General features: G+C 38.6%; 1 protein-coding gene across 1 annotated transcript; it reads left to right on the top strand.

Moving 5' to 3' along the window:
* Nucleotides 1-11,085: 11,085 nt before the first annotated feature.
* FIS1_2 (mitochondrial membrane protein) lies at nucleotides 11,086-16,495 on the top strand. Its single transcript, XM_035730707.2, has 5 exons — nucleotides 11,086-13,965; nucleotides 13,998-14,130; nucleotides 14,162-14,241; nucleotides 14,274-14,379; nucleotides 16,249-16,495. The coding sequence occupies exons 1-5, from the start codon at nucleotides 13,924-13,926 to the stop codon at nucleotides 16,344-16,346; spliced, it is 459 nt and encodes a 152-aa protein (XP_035586252.2). The 5' UTR covers nucleotides 11,086-13,923; the 3' UTR covers nucleotides 16,347-16,495.
* Nucleotides 16,496-16,998: the final 503 nt, after the last annotated feature.

Below are 16,998 nucleotides of genomic sequence, written 5' to 3' on the forward strand. Positions count from 1 at the left end.
TCTGGATTATAATCGTGTTTGTGGTTATGTTATGGCATTATTTCAATTACACTGACATTTTCTCACAAACATTATTGAACGTAACCATAGTACTCATAACAGATAACGATATTCCACAAACGATTGCTATTTTGTTGCCGTTTATTAAGTCCGTTCCAGGTTATAAATTATACCATTTACTTTCATCATTGTTTTTGTTGATCCACCTTTCTTTGTGACATTTACATTATATTCGTGTACTATTCGATTTTTATAAATGTCTTCAAGTAACGACATGATAGACCCTCCATAAACACTGTCCTTGAGATCTATTATTTTTACTGCTTCCCCTTTTAAGATCACTGACCCTCAATTTTGGTTCATTGAACTTGAAAATTACTTTGTAGCCAACTGTATTCACCTACAGTGAGATAAATTTGGTGATGCAAGTTCACTACTTCCTGATGAAGTAAAAAACAATGTACGAGAAGTCTTAGCCAAGCCGGACGCAGAAAAACCACACGACGTATTAAAGCAGACAGTGATAAAAGCCATCTCATTAACCGGCCGATAAGCCATCGATCAGCTGCTCAGTCAAGTGCAGACTGGAGATGTGACTCCCACACAGTTAAAGTCATATGGGTGGCATAATTGGGGACAGAAAGGTAGATGGAAGTATATTTTATCAGTTGTGGCTCAACGACCCCCACTGAGTGTCCAACAGATCCTTGAGGTCAGGGATAGCGATGCAGACATCGCTAAAATAGCCGATAGGATACATGAGAGAATGAGACACGCGAGTCTACAGAGCCACAAATTCACAGTAAATGAAATAATCGGGATTGTGCATTGGGTCTAAACCACAATCCTCAAAGCTGAATACGAGATAACTGGGAATTTAGGCCTTCAACATATTACACTAAGAGAAGGTCAATAATGGTGGATGCGGCAACATTAATTCAAAATTGAATTTATCGGGTTGCATAGCTATGCCTTGCAGGCGTTGTCATTCCTGAGTGTTTGTCTATATCTTTTATTCATATCAAGTGTAATGCTCTATATCCAGTCTAAGTGTGTCCTCTATAATATATTGGTGATTGTTGCGATGCGATGAGTTGGTGTAGACAATGATGTGACTTCCACGTACAATCTTATATATTAGGCGGTTACATCATGACAAATCTACAATTTTAGGATTAGGTCTATTATTATAGCTGTACTGACGACGAAGTGAACCACAAAACTACAAGTGTTCTATGCCATAAACAAACCCGAATCAGAACGACAGACAACGAAGATGGTCGCGAAGCAGATCGAGATATAGAAGTCAATAATGCTTTAGGGAACGCCCAACCCCCACAATACGCCGTTACCATCGAACATACAGCGGCAGAGCTGGAAAATGTAGATCCCCATGCAGATTTAAGCGGTCCCACCGGTTGTTAGTAACGGTCGTGACAACTAGCACAGCTCCTAAAAACGATCTTTTATTTTATGTCCAAGATAGATTTCGGACGAGGCGCTTCGTACCGACGATTTCTAGGACTAGTAAATTACAACAGACGCTTTAATCCGAATTGTTCAGCAATATTTCAGCCGTTGACTGACGCCTTGTGAGAACATGCCTGGACATTCCATCTATCAGCAAAGGCAACGCAAGCATTCAAGAACACCAAGAAGGTACCAAACAAATAAACGACGCTAGCCAGACGAAAGAGCGAAGTTCCATCAGCTATCATGAGCGATGCATCCAATGTGGTATTAGGAGCAGTTAGTAAATGGCACGTGGGAACCAATTTCTTTTTTCTTGGAGATTGAATCCTGCGCAAACATGATTTAATACTTTCCGATAAGAATTACTAGCGATCTACCTGGCAATGAAGCATTTTCGACATATGGTAGAAGGTAAAAATCTCATTGTGTACGCAGACCACAAACCGCTCACGAAAGCACTAAGCGCAAAGCAAGGTAAGTATTCTCCAAGGTAAATCTGACAGTTGGAATTAACTTCCCAGTTCAAATTCAATAAACAATATATTAAAGGCCAAGAAGACGAGGTAGATGACGCACTGTCAAGAACAACGATAAACGCGCTTACTCCAAGTGGAATGAACTATCACAGTCTGACGAAGTTGCAAGAGATAGACGTCAAATTAAACAAGCTAGGATCCAATGATAAGACATCATTAGTATTCGAAGATGATCATTTCAGTAGCGCAAAAGTGATATGTGACGTGTTGAAAAGCCAACCGCGATCATCCACTCCGAAACCATTGTGACAGAAGGTATTTGACAGTATGCATAACATAAAGCATCCGAGAATAAAGCCCACGATGAAGCTAATCGGCGAACGCCTCGTATGGACAAACATGAATCGCGATGCGCTTAACTGGATGCAGGCATGCATGAAGTGTCAACAATTCGAAGTACATCGTCCTAATGGCTAGACAATCGGTTCTTTTTTTCACCTAGACACCAGATTCGAACAGATAAACACAGATATCGTGGGAACACTGCCTGTTTCGAACGGATACAACTATATTTTTACATGTATGGATAAATTTACACGATGGCCCTTGGCGGTACCGATAAAAGACACCCGAGATAAGTCTGTAGCTGACGCCTTAGTCGAAAATTGGATTTATTGCTATGACGTACCAGAGATTATGGGTACGACTACTTAGTCTAATTTTCTATTACTGAGGCACCTTTTAAGCAAGAACATTCTAACAAGTTGAAGAAAACGAGCCTAAGTATGGCGATGAATGGGCAAATATCAGTCTAAATGGAGGTGGTCCAAAAGGAAGCTGAAAGTCTAGGATTGTGTGTAGTTTTAAAATATAGTGCGGAAAACGGTGTTCGGATAAATAAATAACTTTCTTTTCCACTTTTTTTCATCGAAGCTATTCCAGCTTATTTTTGTCATTGTGGGTTTAATATGATCATGAGCGGACTCTATCTTAGCGTAATTCTCTAGTTTTTATTATAATAGAATTTCTCAGAAGAAAGTGACATGTATATGTATATATAATATATGGATATATATATGTAATATGTTTCTTCAAGGGCAGGTACACACTGTTTTCACAACGTTGGTTTGTATATAATATGCTTCTTCGTTACTGTTGTCAAATACAAGAATTTATTAAAAATAAAAGAGCACATTCGTCCAGATGTCCAACAGCGTTGGTGACAAAGACTATCTTTTACTGTTGCATTGATTACAGTTTTTAAAATACTTTTTGAAAATGGCATCGCTGCACACCAGGTCCAAACTCCGAATTATTGTGTTAGAATTCTGGTCCTACGAACTATTTATGCAACGTAACTTTTTAAGCAGATTATAGCTTTTATAAACTACATTTAAGGGTGGGTTATAGTCAGGCTTATGAATACACAATGAATAAATAATAAGTATTCCCGACAGATAATTTGCACACCATTTCTACAGATGTGATAAGTTACTTACAACACTGATTTACACATAAAATCCTCAAATAGGATCCCTAAACAAAATAAATCGATGAAAACAAGTGACGGCATATTTGTGCAGATGTCGATCATTGGGTGTTTGCGTTGATACTGTATTATGAGTGCATTTTTTGGTCTGTTTCGAAAAACAACATCGGGTCTACGTTGTGATCTTTCGAAAGTCATTCCACGCTCAATCTTAGAATTCGTATGCTAAAGTTGTTGTGCTGTCAAGTAATTGTGTGGGACAATTGTTTAAGACGTTTTTACTTGTCATTTGATAAACATAAAGGGCGTCTGGCATTATCTGTGACCATGATAGACAAGAAAAACCCCATGAACGTGCACTACGGACGTACTACTGAAATAAGCGAAGAAGAAGAACCGAAGGAGTAATAAAGCACATGGATACAAACCCTGAACAGTACTGAACAGTTTGTAGTGAAACAGACAAAGGTATAGTAAAGTAATAGGTTAAACTCATACCAGCTCATGTAGCTCGAGTAAAATGTGGTTAAAGCCCTCAGATAAGAGAACTCCGTAACAAAGAATAATGAGTTAGTTAGGTGGAATGGGTTCAAATGATGGAAGTCGAACTTAGAACAAGGACAGTAGTGCACCGAAAGTGAGTAAATTGTTAAGAAACGCAGACAACTACATATTTCATTAACTGACCTTTTAGCTCTCTCTTTATCATTTAATGTCAGCCACTAAGTCACAATGTAAAAGTCTGATTAAGCATGTTACAGGTTGTCTTGACAGAATAGCGAACTGAACACAAGACTGGAAACATGAGTCTGAGTAGCGAGTGTGGGGGGACAACCCAAGTATCACTGACTGATTACCTCGTCCTCAACCATAAAAAGCTTGAAACGAACACAAGTTTTCTCTCCGCGAACATGGATTGATTAAAGCCATGACCCCACAGTCAGTATTTGCTGGTCAGTAACTCCATCCACCTTCCTTTTTTGGTCTTAGTGTTATGACTTGTCGATTGAAGTCTACTTGTTATATCTGGTCGTCGCTGATTGTTATGTCGGAAACGCTTATCACTTCTACTCGGAATGAGGGACCTCCACAACCACCACGACGCGAATTTAAGAACATAAGGACTAGTATAAATGAAGATTTATTGACCCCAACTCACAATGACGGCGACCCTTGTCGAAAATACACTCATTTATACAGAGATTGTGCACATATTTTGATTAATAATTAGGATGAAATCACATATATGAAAAATACTTTGAGTTATAACAAATCACATAAAAGGCATAGTTCATGTCAATCGAATACAAGAATATCGTATATTGTACAGAATAAAATATCATACGAGAAAACAAGACCGAATACTACAGTGAATAATCATCACATTAAATAAGAACGGAAGTAATGTTGAACAAAACCCATAAAAGTAAATCAATCAAATTTGGAGTTTACTTTCCATCATTTCACCTTCCTTTCTTTTTTTGAAAGTGCAAAGTTTAGATCCTGACATTAAATTTTCTGACTTTATCCTCATCCACGGAATAATGTTGGGTCTTCATATTCCCAAGTTACGGTTAGTATGACTCTATTTAAAACATATCACCACTATTACTTCGTTTACATTACTGCTTACCAAGGATTCACGGAGGCTTTCATCGACACGTTCATATGTTCTGTAGTTACCTTCCAGCTCTGTACGCAAATTAGAAATTAATTCATCAACTTCTGTCACATCTCCAAAACATGGATGGTTTAGCAAACGTGTGCGCAAAATGTCTAAGCGTGCAAATGGCTCTCTTTGAAACGCTGCTGTTGTCGCTCAAATAACAACTGTAATTGATCAGAAGAGACACTCATTTCCTGAATCAGCACGGTAATGAAAATTACTGTATAACTAATTATCAAACATTGTCGTTCAAGTAGACCGGCGAAAACCCTGTATGCTGATTGCTCGAAATAATTACACTTGATTTTGTCCAATCACAGACTGAGCCTGATTCATTAGCTTTAAGATTGAGGGTTTAGAATTTTTTATCACCACGTCGCCAACTGTTATATCTTGTCGATTGAATTCTACTTGTTATATCTGGTCATCGCCGATTGTTATGTCAGAAATTCTTGTCACTTATGGTCAAAACGAGGGACCTCTGCAGTTAGTTTCATTAAAGTCTGTTTTTAGATAAAATATTGTATCTATTTTTCACATCCTCCTGGAGAACACCTATAAGCATCGCTTTACAAGGCTATCAGGTGGTTACAAATTTTGGACTGTGCGTAACGCATCGATGAAATGCTTCAAATGACTATGGAATAAAATATGAGTTCCCAAACGAATTATAAACATCAAGAACGGTATAGTACACAATAAGTATTTGTCGAAGTAAGACGAAAAGCTTAGGAACATAAAAGTTGTCGATAAAACGAAGAATATTCTATTCAGTAATTTCTCATCAGGTTCTTTAATTATATACCGATGTAATTGGACAATGTTGGGGCGAAGTGCATCACGTAAAGTTATAACATGTGACTCAAGGATTGCTTGTCACATAAAATCAAGCCAAATAGTTAATGTTGAGGTGACAAATATGAAGTGTTAACTTGAGTAAGTTTATATGTTAAATGGAATTGTAATAGATACGGCAATGAGTAATCAAACAAAGTTACTGGTAAGTAAACATAGTGTACGTGCAAGTAAAAAGTCGTCGGAAAATAAACAAAAATGAACTCACATTGCTCTGGTGCTAATAGTATTTTGTGCTATCCTAACCGGCTCATGAGAACAAGCTCCATGGATGCAAGACCACCGGAAGTAGGCAGGAGAGCATGATGTTGTCTAGGCGATTCTTTAGGACAGTAGCGAGCGTCCTTTTAGACTGAATATACTTATTCAGTATTGGTGGGTCCGGTGAGATATCTATCTACTGCAAGTCAAAGTTAAGGAGGGACATATGCTTACTATCTAAACACATGAACATTGGTACCGAACGGTACCAAATATATATACGTCACACTTCGTCATTCGGTTTGTCTATCTAATACAACTGAGAAGAAGAGTGAGGGGAACTAGACTTAGAGTTTGATATTGTTAAGACATGTGGATGGCCTATGATGTCTGAGTTGAGCGAGATGTGTTCGCGCGTGCTAGATCAGTGCAAGCGAAGGCTTCATTAGAAAGTCTTGCAAACGTTTGGAATCCATCTGTCATGCGTATTGCAGAAGGAAGACTACCACACAATAATACATACTTAGTGAGGAAGAAGTTTTTCCGAGTTTGTGGTTTGCATTTTTCAACTTTGACTGTGGATACCTTATCTCGAAGGTCGTGTGTATGTGGGCCTGGAAGAAGGGAGATATAACAAGTGGATCAAGTAAGATTTTTGAGGGGCTTGAAGTAGAAAATCAAATTGGACTTGAGCCTTCTTTCAAGACAGGTTCTTGTCCTAGGGTGTGACATCGGGAACGATAGTGGATGAGTCAATCAATTTTAAGCACTTTGTGAGTGAGCCCCACTGTATTCCTTCTACCTTCAGTATCTCGGACAGACATGAAATTGAAAATGAGAACGAACAATATTCAACGATATACCTGACGCACATCTTGTAGAGAATCATTCTATATTCATTTCGAAGGACGTTGCGAAGAATGAAGCCTATTTATTTCGTTATTTTAGATGCTTTAGTGTAGAACAACTCTCCTGAAATTTGTTTCAGGTTAGTTTTGTCAAGCTCTTTAATTAACTTATTTAGCATACTGTGGTATTGGAACAGTAAAAGTTCGTCTATTTCTTCGTATTATTTTGATTACTACCGTGCCTGTATAAACGAGTATACTTGATCACATGTGACAGCCCACATACATATCTCACTCAGCTTAAATATTGATCGCTTAAATATCTCTTGATGGATCAGTCCCTTTCCCATAAATATATATGCTTGAATCTTGTTATTTGCTTTGCCTTGCTTCGCTTCTCCTCGATTTGACTCTGAATCAACCTCTATATTCACTTGCTGGCACGCATTAACCATTTAGCACAAATTCGCTCGGTGTGCTTGTAACTTTGTTATCTGTTCTATTTAATAATGATCTGTGGTCGCCTCTGGTATTGCCTTCTGAATTCATACACCGTTATGATTTATTTAATAACAGTTGTCAGGGTATTCGATAGACGAAGCCTAAGGGATTATCTTGAAGCTAAAACACTACGATTGTAGATGTGTTCAGAGAAAACTGCGTGAGTAATGTACGCCCAGGTTAGTTACTGACGTGAGTTTAGGCAGTAAGTTCTTGTCAAGTGTCAGTTTTGTTTAAAAAGACGTGTCTCCTATACATAGCCAGCCACATTTTGCTGTTTTGAGCTCTAACTTCTAGTGCATACAACAGTTATCTACCTTGTGGTATACTACGTACATTACAAATGTTAGCTATCTAGATGACTTAAGTCATCAACGTAAAGGCAGGTCTTACCTGTGTTTAAGCACCCGCACATATTGTAGATTGTGAAAAGCAATGGACGCAAGACATTACCCTGAACAACGCCACCGGTCATTGTTCGAGATGCAGATGTTATGAAGTTAATTTTAGTTATTTGGCATCTGTTCGTGAGAAAAAACTTAATAATAGGGGGTAAGTAATTTTAAGTGAATGAAGTCTGATAAAAAGAAATTACAAAGTACCTTATCAAAAGTTATATTGATACCGAAATATAGAATAACCACTAGTTTTTTGGTCACGCATTCGAGTAACCTCGTCAGAGAAATCTATAAGGCTTGTAATTCAGGACCTTGTGCTAATGAAGCCATGCTGCGACGGCTGAATTAGACCTTTTTAAAGCAAGTGATCAAACCACTAATCTTGTGTTATTTTTCATTACGCATAATTGGTCTGTAGTTTTGGATCAGGTTTTTCAGTTCTGATTTGTGTTTTTGTAAAACATATATATTCTTTTGTCCGGTCTTGACATTTTGTGAAGAATCGATGTAATGTCACCTGGACCAGAACTCGCATTCGGCCTAGGCGTTTTGATGACAACAACGAACAGACCCAAAGTTTACAAATTTGTGTACCAGATCACGTTGGTCTCACTACTTAAATATGCCGCAGTTATTCGGATATCGACAACGCCTTAACACGTAACACCTATATAATCAAAGTATGCCAACCTAGTCAGATCAGAAGTCAAAAGACAACTTACTTACTTACTTACTTACGCCTGTTACTCCCAATGGAGCATAGGCCGCTGACCAGCATTCTCCAACCCACTCTGTCCTGGGCCTTCTTTTCTAGTTCCATCCAATTCTTGTTCATTTTTATCATGTCTATCTCCATTTCTCGGCGTAATGTGTTCTTTGGTCTTCCTCTTTTCCTTTGACCTTCAGGATTCCATGTGAGGGCTTGTCTTGTGACGCAGTTGGGTGCTTTCCTCAATGTGTGTCCTATCCACTTCCAGCGCTTCTTCCTGATTTCTTCCTCCGCTGGGATCTGGTTTGTTCTCTCCCACAGTACGTTGTTGCTAATAGTGTCCGGCCAATGGATCTGAAGTATTTTGCGTAGACAATTGTTAATAAACACCTGTATCTTCTGGATGATGGCTTTCGTAGTTCTCCAGGTTTCCGCCCCACACAGTAGAACTGTATTGACATTTGTATTGAAAATCCTGACCTTGGTGTTGGTTGACAGCTGCTTTGAGTTCCAGATGTTCCTCAGTTGTAAATATGCTGCTCTTGCTTTACCGATCCGCGCCTTCACATCTGCATCAGATCCACCCTGTTCATCAATGATGCTGCCCAAATACGTAAAGGTTTTTACATCTTCCAAATCTTTTCCGTCAATTGTGATTGGATTGTTGCATGCTGTGTTGTATCGGAGAATCCTGCTTTTCCCTTTGTATATATTGAGACCTATTGCTGCTGAGGCTGCTGCCACACTGTTTGTCTTCTCCTGCATCTGTTGTTGCGTTTGGGATAGAAGGGCCAGATCGTCTGCGAAGTCTAGATAGTCTAACTGCATCTTAGATGTCCATTGTATCCCGCGCTTTCCTTCAGACGTTGACGTCTTCATGATCCAGTCGATCACCAGGAGAAAGAGAAAGGGTGAGAGTAAGCAACCTTGCCTAACACCGGTCTTCACTTCGAACGACTTTGTCAACTGTCCTCCATGCACGATTTTGCAGTGTAATCCATCATATGAGTTCTGTATGATATTGACTATCTTCTGAGGCACGCCGTAGTGTCGAAGAAGTTTCCATAATGTTCTTCTGTCCACGCTATCAAATGCCTTTTCGTAGTCAATGAAGTTGATGTAGAGTGACGAATTCCATTCAATTGATTGTTCCACAATGATCCGTATAGTTGCGATTTGGTCTGTACACGATCTATCCTTACGGAATCCTGCCTGTTGGTCTCGAAGTTGGGCGTCTACGCAGTCCTTCATTCTGTTTAACAATACCCCATTGAAGGCTTTTCCTGGTATTGAGAGAAGAGTGATGCCCCTGTAGTTATCACACTTACTGAGATCGCCTTTCTTCTGTATTTTGATCAGAAGTCCTTCTTTCCAGTCTGTTGGTACTTGTTCCTCATCCCAAGTCTTATTGAAGAGAATGTGGAGTATCCTTGCAGTTGCCGCCACGTCTGCTTTTAGTGCCTCTGCTGGGATGTTGTCCGGTCCTGCTGCTTTGCCACTCTTGATTTGTCTGATGGCCACGCTGATTTCTTCAATTGTTGGTCGGCCAACATTGATTGGGAGGTCCGTGGGTGCTGCTTCGATGTTGGGTGGGTTCAGTGGAGCTGGTCGATTCAACAGTTCTTTGAAGTGTTCTACCCACCTGTTTTGTTGCTCTTCAATGTTGGTGATTACCTCGCCTTCCTTGCTTTTCACTTGTCGTTCTGGTTTGCGGCGATTTCCAGAGAGTTTCTTTGTCGTGTCATACAACTGTCTCATGTTTCCTTCTCTTGCAGCCTTTTCCGCCGTCGTTGCTAAATCTTCCACATATTTACGTTTGTCAGTTCTGATGCTCCTCTTCACTTGTTTGTTTATTTCCGTGTATTCAGCTTGTGCCTTGGCTTTTTCTGCTCTTGTTCGGCTGGTATTGATCGCTGCCTTCTTGTTCCTCCTTTCTTGAATCTTATCCAGTGTACCAACAGTGATCCATTCCTTGTGGTGGTGCTTATTGTGACCCAGGACCTCATGACATGTTGAAGTGATTGCCTCTTTGATCCTCTTCCAGTTGCTCTCCACAGTAGTTCCTTCTCCAATGAGTAGATCATGAAAGGCCTGGAACTTGTTGCTGAGGACTATCTTGAATTTGTTGAGTTTGTTAGTATCCTGGAGAAAGGCCGTATTGAACTTTTGTGATACTGTCTGCCCCGTTGTCCAGTGCTTCTTGAGTTTCAATTTCATCTTGGCGACCAGTAAGTGATGATCTGATGCTATATCAGCTCCTCTCTTGGTTCTCACGTCCTCTATAGTCCTCCTGAACGTTTTGTTGATGCAAAAGACAAAGAGGTTCAAAAAAATATTTGAAAGGTTACCGACATATCAGGAAGTGTTTGATCTAAACTGGCTAACGGTTGTAAGAGAGGCGTGTCGCGATATATCCAGTATTTATCTAGTGTGCATGCATAACCAAGCACCTTCACGTAGATGTGTCAATTATTAATGAAGAGGTCAGCGTCAAACGTCAAAGACAAGAAGGACTATTTATCTTAAGCATTTATTTACCGACACAAAATCACTTAAACCTTTAGCGCCAAGAACCAAACGTACGGTACTCGTTTATTATTTGTTGAGGTTGTGCTTGATATTAGGCATTAGGTTTGCTTAGGGAAAAATTCAGACGAGTGCTTTTCAAAAGACCACCAGCTGACTGCGGTGGACAGATGGACAACCATCCTTGGTCGCAAGGGGAAGGTTGACGTCATTTACCTTGAATTCTCAAAAGCTTTTGATGGGGTCAGTCATATATGTCTTATCAATAAGCTAAAACGATTAATTATCAAGTCACCTTCAATTTATCTGCTCACTTCATGTCTAAAAAATCGACATTTTAAGGTCAGAGTCAACTTAAGTTGAGAGGAGTGAATTCACTTCTTTCAGGCTATGGGGTGCCCTAGTGGGGTTCATTACTAAGACCTCTTCTTTTCTCGATTAACATAACCGATCTTCCACAGTAAGTATTATCAGATTTATTGCTTTTCGTTGATGATGTGGAACTCTGGAGAGAAGTTCGTAACCAAGAGGATAAACTGGCACTTGAGGAAGATCTCACTCGACTTCGAAGTTGGGCAGATGACAACGAACGTACCTCTAACACTTCAAAGTGTAAGCTAGTCCATCTGAGACATGTAACAGATTACAACTGCAAGTTAGGTAACTCCCTCTAGAGATATCCTAAGTTGAAAAAGCTCTGAATGTTGGAATCCTACTATTTAAAGTCTTTCGCTAACTGCGACAAAAGTGCCTTCCGAAAAACCTTCTACTGGTAACACCGAAGCACATTTTTGCTAGTATGGTGGACTGACTTTCCACATAATCTTCAACGGTTTTATTCAACACCACTTAGAGTATGGAAACACTGTCTAAAGTCCATTCTGCTGTGTTATATCTCCAGTTTCTTGATTTTACCCTTAAGGTTTGCGTTGGGACTAAGCTTAACTGGCAAACCTTGCACGATGATATTTTTTCCGCGGAAAAAGATCTCATGAAATTCCTTAGGAATGTTCCTGATGAGAGTGCTCTCAGAATACGGTATATCGGGCAATATTCTTACATTCCCATCTGATTTCAGTAAGGGACTAGCCAGTAGGACATTCTCTACGTCGGTACCGTTAGTGAGCGTTTCACGAAGTAGTCTTGGCTGATTTCGATGCTTGGAGTCCTTTCCCTGAGTGAGCCATGTGACTGTTAAAGGCTTTATTATGAGAAGTTCAAGCTTCCTGTTTAACTCTTCCGAGAGCATCCTGTCATTTTATTCCTACAAACTGAGGTGAAGTTCAAAGCTATATTTAAGGTTCATGATTTTGACAGAATCATAGCGAACCGTGATCTTTTCCCCAGATTGAGGAGCATTTTGTTTGGTAGTTGAAGCGCGTTTCAGATTCATGTGCCCCTTCCTGACTGGTTGGACAGTCTTGGGGCTGAGTGTACGGCCAAATAACCAGTTGATTTCACTACAATACCTTGGGTATTCTACTTCTTAGACCATGACACCCTGTCCTTTTTAACTTCGTCGAAAGGAATCCAACCGCCCACAGACTTTTTGGAGACCATCGTTGCATTGAGAGATCCTGTACCGGGAGATTCAAGTTTGCTGGGGGAGTCTAGTGCAGTCGATGTTATAATGGTGCTGAGCTTTAGCATGTCCGCATTAGTGTAGATGCATGTCCCATCGATACTACCGTTGTTGAGGTCCCCCTTCTTTTCTTCACTGTGTGTCTTTGTATGTTTACCCGTTATAGGACTATCTTTTTCCCGGTTTTATGACAAATTTTTCCGCAGACCTGTCAAGAGAATGATAATGTTGCTCAGCATTCACGTTACACGTGCTAAATACCCACCTACGATTCGGCTTGCATAAATTCTTCATGATCATGGTGATGTGGATTGATGAATAGATCCTAGAAAAAGTTTACGACCGCAAAACAAAAAACAGTACACTCAAAACGGATGGTACAGAAGCTTAAGCTAAACTAAAACTAGCCTTGACGTGAAAAATGGAATAGTAATTTGAGGTACAATTACAGTCAACTATTAACTTTGGAGAAACTCCAAAAGAAAAGTAATTTACCGAACGTTGAGCTTAGGACAGATTCTTTGGATCAAAAACGGTGCTTTTGTTGCGTAAGGAAACAGCAAAAGCTTGAAAAATGCAAATCATGTTAGGACTAAACTTCCCGTTCCTGTACATATCTAATCTCGCGAATGAGTCAGTCAAAAAAGTGAACACTTCTACTCCATCACTGTTTGATGAGAGTTTACTAGTTTGTAAAACAACCTGTACACTACACGGATTCTTTTCGTTATTGGCCTTCGATTTTACTTCCTATGTCCTCTCAGTTGTCATAGACTAATAGGGGACAATAGAAAGTATTTCGGGTCCAAAACCGTTCCTCAGTATCCTACATGTCGTAACCAAGTCACCTCATAATTCGTGGTAAAGTAGTTTAGAGTTTGCTAACCTGTCAAGCCACTCGGTGTATGGTACGTTGCTGTCAAATTTGACCCACTTCTATTTTCTTTAAAACCATATTTATACATTATAAATGCCTCTACATCAGAGGTAGTATTTTTTCACCGATGAAAACCGTTCAAAAATTTACTTAACTAGGTTTTACGCTATCTTCAGTTTTAAATGAATTTCATGCCAGATAAACACGTTCATTCTTTTCTCATACCGGCTTTTTTTTCACAGGTTGAGATTTTGGTCACAAGTCACGCACGGCTTTATTTATCATTATAGTTGTCAAAATCATTTAACGAGATTCTTCAAACATGGATTTGCTTGATAAGAATGAACCCATATCTTCCATTCAAGTAATTGACGTTTTATATTTAATCTCTGTCAGGAATCAAGAGATGCTTTTGTTGTCATGGCAGAAAGTGGCATAGTGGATGATGGAGTTCAGTTCCTTTATGCTGTTGACCTCCTCCGTACTACTCGTAAAGAGGCACTTAATCTCTCCGTTAAGTTATTAGAAGGTTTGTTCCAGTAAAATAATACTACTTGCAGAATTATTTAATCGCACAAAAAATGATAGTCTACGGCGTGACTGTTTGTTTTATTTGGCAGTAGCTCACACTAAGCTGTCAGTAAGTGCGTTTGCTTACGTAACACCTCATAGGACTATGAAAACGCAACTCGGTGTTGTGATAATATATTGGTGATACAACCGTCAAACCAACAGGTCAAAGAATTAAGGAATACAATACAGTCTCGTGCTAAAAGAGGTATCGAAAAACGTTTTTACCTAAGTCTACATTGACTAAGTGTATGTAATATTTGGACTTTGGAACGTTATTGAATTTAGTTTCACACTGTCGTTCGCATATTGACGCAAGGATTTATGATTATATTTAAAACTCATGACTTTCCATGTTTTTAAGAGGTAAATAATTGTTCGTATCCAAAGTGTATGGAAGCAGAGTATTATCTTTAGATACTTTAGTCCCATTTATGATACTCTGCAACACCATAGCTAGACAGAGAAAATGTCTAGATTGAAATAAGTGAACAGATTCTTACCGTTGAGATTAATGACTTTGTTTACTTTGTTCCATTTTTGCATGGGTCCAAAATTTCTCATTCACTGATTAGATCAAATGAATGTTAAGTAGTGGCGTTTTAAGTAGTCAACTAACTAAAGTGTATTATAGGTCATGGGCGTTGGTTAACACTCAAGTGAACGTTAATGTTCTTGTCCAGAGGCTGTTAGCTGCCGAACTACTAAGAGTGATCCATCCAAGTTATTGAAGTAGTCTGTTTCTATACATTATTATAATAATAGGGCAATGAAGACTAATTTTGAACTGATATGACCCATTGTGGAAACCATAGGGTCTGCCAGTGACCGAATTCACCAATCGTACATCTAAAATAGTGTTTCATGAAATTAAGGTTTGAAGACAATATGGTTTTAGCAAGCATTTATTTTATTTATCTGGGTTACGGTTTGTTTCGACCCAGTTTGCCACATCATGTGAGGAGTCTATTCATTAAAGATAATACAAGATGCCTCAGTTGCAATACGAAATTTATTGAAAGCAAATAAAAAAGGAAACCTAAGAATTGATTAGAAATTATATCAAAGTTTGAAATTCGGACGGAAAATAGAAGATAAGTGCGTCCGTGTCACTGCCACTGGTTTTGAGATAGGTCACCTGATGTTTTCATCCTATAATTTCGGTCATAACTAAAATGTCTGAACTTCCCTGTCCTACTGAGACCAATATTCAGTAACTTCTTCGACTAATGTATTTGTCTATATACTCAGCTATTTCTCCACCAACTTCTATACTATCACAGAGCCCCTTGTCAGGTTGTGTGTTGAAGTACTTCAAATAAATCTTAATGAACCCACTAAATAATTGCTCAAATATTCATTAATAAGTTACAATCTTCACCTAGCACCAACGCTGCTCATCGATATGTTTTGTCATATATGTGCAATGATTAGAAGACATGCACGATACATAACATGTCCTTCATTTCCAAAGTTCATGTCTTACAATCATGGGATAATCCAAATCAAATTTCTACGTATTATACTGGCCTTTTGATAGACCAATAGGCATGCCACCTAGGGAACATGGGGTATTTTAATAGGATCGGAGCGGGCATATTAATATTTAGTCTGGAATTTTGTCATCTACCAACTTACCACGGTTGGTGGGACAGATAAGTGAGATAGTCAGCTTATCGGATTGTCTTACCTCTTGTGGTTAAATGATATGAATATATCCCAGTGTTTTATGTCTGGAAGAAGTTCCAGATGTCGAAGTTCCTCTTACATTCATACATGACTCAAGTAGTGAAGAGTAAAGTTGGATTTGGAATTTATATGAAATTCAAATATGATGACAGATTGTGAAGTCGTTTTTAAGCAATATAGTTATGTGGCTTTATGCAACTTAAATCCACATATAGTTTTAGACTTCAGTATAAGTAGTTCGAAAGTCTTTCAACTCCTACTATATTTTACACGTAGTTACTGATTCCAATGATTTGTGCGTGTAAATCACATGTTTCTATACAAGATTATTAGCAAAGTAATTTGACAAACCAGTTCACTTGGATTATATGAAAATTTATTATTTTAGATGGCCTGACTGGTTTAGCAGTTGTTGGTGGTGCTGTTTTAGGAGCGGCTGCATTGTTAGGCATTGGTCTCGGTGTCGGTTTATCTAAACGTCGGTAACCTGGACTATTCAGTGACTATAATTTCCATCACATGACAGATTTTGATCATTTTCTTATTTTGATTTTTCAAAATATGTACAAATGTCTGTACGAATTCTTATTAATTTCGTTTTCTATGTTAAAGCAATACATGTGGTACGTTTTAAATGTACTTGATAACTACCAACTGAACAGCTTGAAAGGCTTTGAAAATTCATTTTAGCTTTCATGAGCTTGATATTAATAGTAGTTGGAACTTCATTGGTTATTCTGGCGGTTGCTGTCAATGGAAGAAGGGTGGTCTCTGGGTTTTAATTTTTCCTGCTCTTTGAAATTTGAGATTTACCAAGTTCAAAGTCAAATTCCGTTTGTTATAATTCTACAATAGTTCAGGTTTATTAATTCTATTGTAAATTATTATGGTGGCGTTCCGTTTCTAATCTGTAAACGTAGTAATAATAGATAGAATATAAATTATGTATTCAACTGGATATGAGAGGTAATCTGTAGCTTAATTAAATATTTTTGACATGATTAATTGAATCAGCTGGGGATCACTATGTCACTTACTCTTATAAAACAACTAAATATACTGACATATTAAACAGAAATAACCTGCATGAAGCCATGTGGAATATTGAAAGTATAAAGAAAGTTGCTTAAGGCCATTA

This window comes from Schistosoma haematobium, chromosome 1 (genome assembly GCF_000699445.3).
Source record: "Schistosoma haematobium chromosome 1, whole genome shotgun sequence".
Classification (NCBI taxonomy): domain Eukaryota; kingdom Metazoa; phylum Platyhelminthes; class Trematoda; order Strigeidida; family Schistosomatidae; genus Schistosoma; species Schistosoma haematobium.